At 59.7% G+C, this 6,645-nt stretch overlaps 1 protein-coding gene across 2 annotated transcripts; it reads left to right on the forward strand.

The window, feature by feature from the left end:
• Positions 1 to 2,966: 2,966 nt before the first annotated feature.
• FOXB1 (forkhead box B1) lies at positions 2,967 to 6,390 on the forward strand. Of its 2 annotated transcripts, XM_080607970.1 has the most exons (2): positions 2,967 to 3,353; positions 3,679 to 6,389. In XM_080607970.1, exon 2 carries the CDS (start codon positions 3,703 to 3,705, stop codon positions 4,663 to 4,665), a length of 963 nt encoding a protein of 320 aa, XP_080464096.1. In that variant the 5' UTR covers positions 2,967 to 3,353; positions 3,679 to 3,702; the 3' UTR covers positions 4,666 to 6,389. The 2 variants fall into 2 exon arrangements, with proteins under 2 accessions (XP_080464096.1, XP_080464095.1); XM_080607969.1 differs by lacking the exon at positions 2,967 to 3,353 and having other exon boundaries at positions 3,363 to 6,390.
• The last annotated feature ends 255 nt before the right edge of the window (positions 6,391 to 6,645 follow it).

A 6,645-nucleotide genomic window follows, 5' to 3' on the forward strand; every position in this document is an offset into this window, starting at 1 on the left:
GACGCCTGGCCGGGCAGGAGAGCCCGCAGAAAGGCGGGGGACCCAAAGCCCTCCGCTTCCTTCTCCCTCCCGGCCCCCGAGCAGCGGTGAGAAGCAGATCTATTACAAAAAAAAGGGGGAAAAAAAAAAAAGCGAGGCTTAGCCGAAATGCAGCCGCAGCCCGCAGCCCGCAGTTGACTTTCCAAAACGCGGAAAGCTTGCTCAGAGCCTGGCATTGTGTTCCGCAGCCTAGGAAACCCTAAGAAGCTGGTACTTCCCCCCTCCCTTCTCTTTTCTCCCAACCGGTTTGTAAATATTAACAAGGTTGTGTGAGCTATTCTCTCACACAGAGTGGATTTTTTTCCTTTTTTTTTTTTTCTTTTTATCCTCGGAAAACTTCTTGGCTTCCCCCCGCAGCCCCTCTCGCACTCCTCCCCTCTGCAAAGCAACACACCTGCCTGCAGCCACAAGGATTCAAAATCAATATTGTATTTGTCACTTTTCTGTCTCCTTTTCCTCTCTCAACAGCCCCGCTTGCCACTGAAGCGAATTGTGGATTTATGGAGGAAAATTAGCATAAATTATTACCAAATCTGTAAACGTGTGTGGTCTTGCTTGTGGGAAAGGGGGCTATTGCGAACCTTCCATGCAGAAAGGTGGTCCGTGATGGGCTCCATGCAAGGGCTGAATGGCTGCTGCACGAAATACATTTCCATTGGGTCCACACATTGATATAATTGACTTATGTGTATTTTATACAGTTTTCCCAACACTTCCCCTGAGCTCCTTATTTGAATTAGGCTTCAGAAAAACGGCTATTTGTTTTGGTTTGCCGCACAATGGATTTGGCTTCATTTTGCTAGCACTCGTACTTGCCCCCTCCCCTCCTCCCTCCCGGCCGGGGGCTCTCTCGCCGAGCACAGGGCTTCGCCGCAGCCCCGCACCGCCCGGCCGCGCCGCTGGCTGTGCTGCACGGGGCCGAGGCGTGGGGCTCCCCGCACACTGCTGCAGGACCCAGGCCGCTCCCAGGCAGCCCTCATCTGCACTCGGAGCACCGAACGACGACACAAGTCCACTTCTTTTTAACTTTACGGCTTGCGGGGTCCCAGTTGCGCCAGCGTGGTCCCCCCCCCCCCCCCCCCTTTCTTCGAGAATAAAAGGTTCCGGCAAAAAGAATGAGGAAAGAATTTGTCAGCCCGGGACTTTTATTGACTCCCGTGCTGCTCCTGAGCTCTCTCGTTGACAGGACGAACGTGGGCTGGGCGACACGCGCGGAGCGGGGACGCTCCGGAGCGCCGGGGCTGAAGTGGGGGGGTCGGCGGGGCCCGTTAGACCCACGTCTGGGGGGGCTCTATTTCAAAGCCAGCAGCCTTCTGCCCGGTGTCCTAGGGGACGCCGGGAGGAATCCGTCCCCTCCGCAGAGCGCTGCCTTTGCTGCCCTCTGACAAGCGCCCTCCGGCTCAGCGCCCCCCGGGCCGCTCTGTGCGGGGGGGCCGCGCTGCAGGGCTCCTGCCGGAGGGCCGCGGGGCCGGGCTCGGCTCCTCGCCTTCCCAGAGCCGCCCTTATTTGCCCCGTTACTCTCTAAAGGACGTCGTGGCGCGAGGAGGATTAGACGGCACCGGGGGCGGCGCAAGGGGTCCGGCTCCAGCCGCCGAGGGCCCGGCGCCCCCCGGCCGGGGCTGCCCTCCCCCGAGGCTGCCCCCCCCCCGGCTCCGAGCCAACGCGGGCCCGGCCGGAGGAGCCGCTCGGGCAGGCAGTCGGCCGGGCGCTCCCTCCCCCGCCGCCCTTATTTTTGCTGAATTAAGAAGGTGACATTATTCTTTTCTTCAAGTGCTTCTGTTAATATTGAAAAACGTGCGCTTGCATTTCAAGCGGGCGCGCTCAGCCTCAGCGGCCGTTTCAATATTAATGAAATTGTTTAATCTCCTAAATTCGTCGTGTTTAAGTTACGTTTTGGTGAGTTACTGCCCGGCTCCGAAAATACCGTTGCTGGAGGGGACGTGCGCTCACCACAAAGGGTCCTTCCCTCCGGGGCTTGCTGCCCCCGAGCCGCTCCTTCCCTCCTGGCTCGGGTGCCAGCCGCCCTCCCCTGCCAGCCCGGCGCGTTGGGGCCGGGTCCTGCCCGCGGGCCGCGCGGCCGGCAGCGGAGCTGCTCGTCTGGGATCGGGCTGCGCTGCCCGGCGGGAGGGCGGCGGGGCGGAGGTAGCCGCAGCCCGGCCGTTGCCGCTCGCACACGCACACACCCAGACAGACAGACAGACGGACACACGCACCCAGACAGACGGGCACACGCACACACGTGGCCGCACGCCCCGCCCGAGGCACGCCGAGCACCTCCGGGCCGAGGCCGCCCGCACGTCCCGCACCGGCCGTCCCCGAGCAGCCCCGCGGGACGCCCCCGGCCGCGGCCCCGCGCCTGCCCCCAGCCCCCCCGGTCTCGGCCCGAGGGGGTCGCGGAGCTGGAGCAAGGCGGTGCCGGGGGAGCAGGAAGGCGCCTTCCCAGGCCGGGCGTCGAGGAGCCCCCCCCGGCTCTCTCCCCGCAAGAAGCCTTCGCGAGCGAGGCCGGGCGCGCCCGGGTTTGGCACAGAGCAAGTCTCTCGTTACGGGGAAAAAGGCTCGCCTCGAGTTAGCCAACGCCACAAATCAGATAACAATGCAGAACAAACAGAATACCACAGCCGAGCAATTTCCATGTCAAACATCCCACTGCTCAGTAGCTCCATTTGTAAGTGTGAATTGCAGACTAAGCTTCCTGCAAAGTCCACAGAAAGGTTAGTGCATACCTTCACCCCCACCCCAGTTACTGGGTACCATCACACTGCAATTCCGCTGGCGGAGCCTTTTCACCCCTCGCCTTGTCTTCAAATGGAAATGATTCCTATTGGCCCAAGGTGTCCATGTAAATAGGTGTAAATGAAACCAGATTATGCCTTTCTCTCAGCCCCCTCCTCCCGCTGCCCTCCCCCTCCTCCCAAGGCGATTGTCATATGATAGCAAAGAAGTGGCACATTAATGAAGCGCCTCTACAGGGGTCTTTTCTGCTCATGTCACCACATAAAACTATCAGATGGTTAGAGGAAGGACATGGAGGCAACTACTTAGCTCATCTCGGCTGCGGAGAAGCGAAGGAGCCTCCGCTCCAGCCCAGCTGCCGGTGGTGTAAAAGCAGCTGATTCAGTCCGCGGAGGAGCAGGGAGGGGTGCGCCGGAGGATTCCCCCAGCCGCGCCGAGCCAGCTCGCTGCCTGCCCGGGGCTACCGCGGGACCGAGCGGCCGGGAAGGGGGCGAGAGAGGCGCCGGAGGACCGGGCTGGGAAGGAGCCCCGCGTCCCAGCCGCGTCCCGGATGCGGACTGTCAACTTCCAGCAACTTTAAGGTGGGCGTACGCGGGGCTGGCGCGGAGCGGTGCGGGACGGGGCGGGAGGGGAGGGGAGGCGATGCGAGTGGGTCCCCTCTCGTCGCTGAGGCCGGGCGGCAGAACGACCTCCAGGGCCAGCCGGCGGGCGGGGAGGCCCGGGGCGCGGAGCGGGGCACGGCGCCGTTCCCCCGCCGGCCCTGCGCGGCCCCGCTCCGCCCCGGAGGGACGAGGCCCCTTCCCCGCGCCCCTGCCCCTGCCCCGCTTTCCCCACGGCCGGCCGGGAGCCGGTGCGAGCCCGTCGCGCTCACCCTCCGCCCCCCTCCCTGTCGCTGCCCTTCCGCAGATCCCCGCGGCTCCCCTAGCGAAGATGCCTCGCCCGGGCAGAAACACGTACAGCGACCAGAAGCCTCCCTACTCCTACATCTCCCTGACCGCCATGGCGATCCAGAGCTCCCCGGAGAAGATGCTGCCCCTGAGCGAGATCTACAAGTTCATCATGGACCGGTTCCCCTACTACCGGGAGAACACGCAGCGCTGGCAGAACTCCCTGCGCCACAACCTCTCCTTCAACGACTGCTTCATCAAGATCCCGCGCCGCCCCGACCAGCCGGGCAAAGGCAGCTTCTGGGCGCTGCACCCCAGCTGCGGGGACATGTTCGAGAACGGCAGCTTCCTGCGGCGCCGCAAGCGCTTCAAGGTGGTCAAGTCAGACCACCTGGCCCCCAGCAAGCCGGCCGACGCGGCGCAGTACCTGCAGCAGCAGGCGAAGCTGCGGCTCAGCGCCCTGGCCGCCACGGGCACCCACCTGCCCCAGATGTCCACCTACAACCTCGGCGTGTCGCAGCCGTCCAGCTTCAAGCACCCCTTCGCCATCGAGAACATCATCGCCCGAGAGTACAAGATGCCCGGGGGGCTCGCCTTTTCCACCATGCAGCCCATGCCGGCCGCCTACCCGCTCCCCAACCAGTTGACTACGGTGGGCAGCTCCATCGGCACGGGCTGGCCCCACATGTACGGCTCCGGCATGATCGACACCGCCACCCCCATCTCCATGGCCAGCGGCGAGTACGGCGCCTACGGCGTGCCCATCAAGCCGCTCTGCCACGGGGGGCAGACTTTGCCGGCCATCCCCGTCCCCATCAAGCCGACCCCCGCCGCGGTGCCGGCCCTGCCCGCCCTGCCCGCGCCCATCCCCACCATCCTCTCGAACTCGCCGCCCTCCCTCAGCCCCACGTCCTCGCAGACGGCCACCAGCCAGAGCAGCCCGGCCACCCCCAGCGAGACTCTGACCAGCCCGGCGCCCGCCCTGCACTCGGTGGCCGTGCACTGACCCGCGCCGCCCGCCTCTCCCCGCGCCCCTCTCGCCGCCTCTCCCCTGCTCCGCTCCGCTCCGCTCTCCTCCCTTCCTCGCAAGCCGGGAACCTCCCTGCGGCAGGCCGAGGGTGGCGGCTACGTGGGCTGCCTCGGCGCCGCTGCCCTACCCTAACTTTGGCCTCGGCTCCCCGGAGGCAAAGCGAAGCGAAGCTGCCCGCCGGCGGCCCGAGGGGGCTGCGGGCACCTTGGCCGGGCAGGACGCTGGGCAAGCCTGGCCCGGCGCTGCCTCCTGCCCTTCCTTTGTCTGCGGACGGGCAGGGGCTTAGACAGGACCGATCCTAAAATCCACGACCGGCGTGGCACGTCTGCGGACCCCTGCCCGAGAGCAGCGACGCTTCTCCAGCCTCCGAGTAGGAAACCCGCGGACCCCGCAACCCCGGCAGGCGCTCGGGCCCCTTGTGCGGCTGCGGGACCGGCTGCGGGGCTGCCCCGCAGAGGAGCAGGAGCGCAGCCGGTGCAGGGCAGGCGCCGTGCAAGGGGCAGCGGTGTTCAAAGCGCCCGCTCCCATGTAAATACTGGGCTTGCATCTGTACTGTAAGTCACACGAGGTCCCCTTCGCAGTACCTGTTGTAACGTGGGTGTTTGCCATAGTTTGCAGGTGGAAGAGAAGGTGAAGGTGATTTGTCTGTTAACTTCTGATTCATTTGAAGGTTGGGGGAGCTGGAGGGTTCTTTCTTTGCTAATTCTGCAGCTGTTCGTTCCATAGCTTACAAACCAACAATACCAATAAAAATAAACCTGTCACAAGCACACCACCCCGCGTAGCTTAAGGAAAGCTGCTGCAGTCCCTGCAGCAGCACGGCGAGGGACGGACTGCGGAGGTAACCCTTGCTTCTGCTGGAGCCTTGCAGGTGGGAGAGAGGGGGCTAGGGAAGCTGTACATGTTTGTCAATAGGAATGATTATAAAACGTGTAAAATGCACTTTTGTTTGAAATACTTTCTAGTTTTAGGTAGTTTGCTGGAAACTGAACTGTTCTGTCGTGAACTGCTTAAGTTAAGGAAAAGAAAAACGAAAAAAGCCACAAGCAGCGTTAGCGTCTATTGAAACTGTAAAGAAATTTCTTTTTAACTTTTTTCTTCCTGTACAGAATGAGCATGACATTTTAAGTATTGACGTTCTTGTTCCCAGCATGTGTGTTTTAAAACAAAGGTAAAGAAAAGTGTCTACGTTAAATTATGAACCTAGTCGTCCAAATAATATTTTCTCATTAAAATATGTAAATGCAGATACAGTTTCTTATTTGTCTTTTTGAAGAGTTTACACTAGAAAGGTAAAGCATTAGTTCACAAAAAAGGAACGACCTTATTCCAATATTGAGATAATCTAAAGAGCATTTGCACGGGAGGTTACTATAAATGCAGCTAGTAACACAGCAGAACATGTTCGATAAAATCGTCATTACCGCCACTTTCCCGCAGACATTACACAAAACATGTTCTGTGTATTTCATGTATCTGTCTATACACACACCTATATGCTCATGCACACACATCGAGGCGTCCATCTCCTGTACTGAGACAGAAACATGTACTAATTTATGCTCATGTGTATCTGCATACTTCCAGTTAATTTTTCTCTAAAAAGTAGAAAAAATAGTGAACTTCTACAACACAGAGTGAACATAAAAGAGAAAAAATCTTTAAAGGATTAACTAGTTTTTAAGGCGCAGAACACTGAATTTCAGCAGTTGCGGTGTTTCTTACGAAGGGCATATATAAAATCTTATACAAAAATATATAAAAATCTTTTCCGAGTAGAAGAGGAATCTTGCAGCTTTCTTCTCGTTAACTTCCCGAAGCATTGCCCTTGCTTCAGCTGCTGCTAGTAATTCCCCCTCTCTACTAATCACGCTTTTTCAGAAGAAAAACAAAAAGCGAGCAAACAAACAAAACCCGCTAAGTCGCCAACCGTAACACTTAGGATTTATCCGCTTT

Source organism: Anser brachyrhynchus (genome assembly GCF_964034855.1).
Source record: "Anser brachyrhynchus genome assembly, chromosome: 11".
Classification (NCBI taxonomy): domain Eukaryota; kingdom Metazoa; phylum Chordata; class Aves; order Anseriformes; family Anatidae; genus Anser; species Anser brachyrhynchus.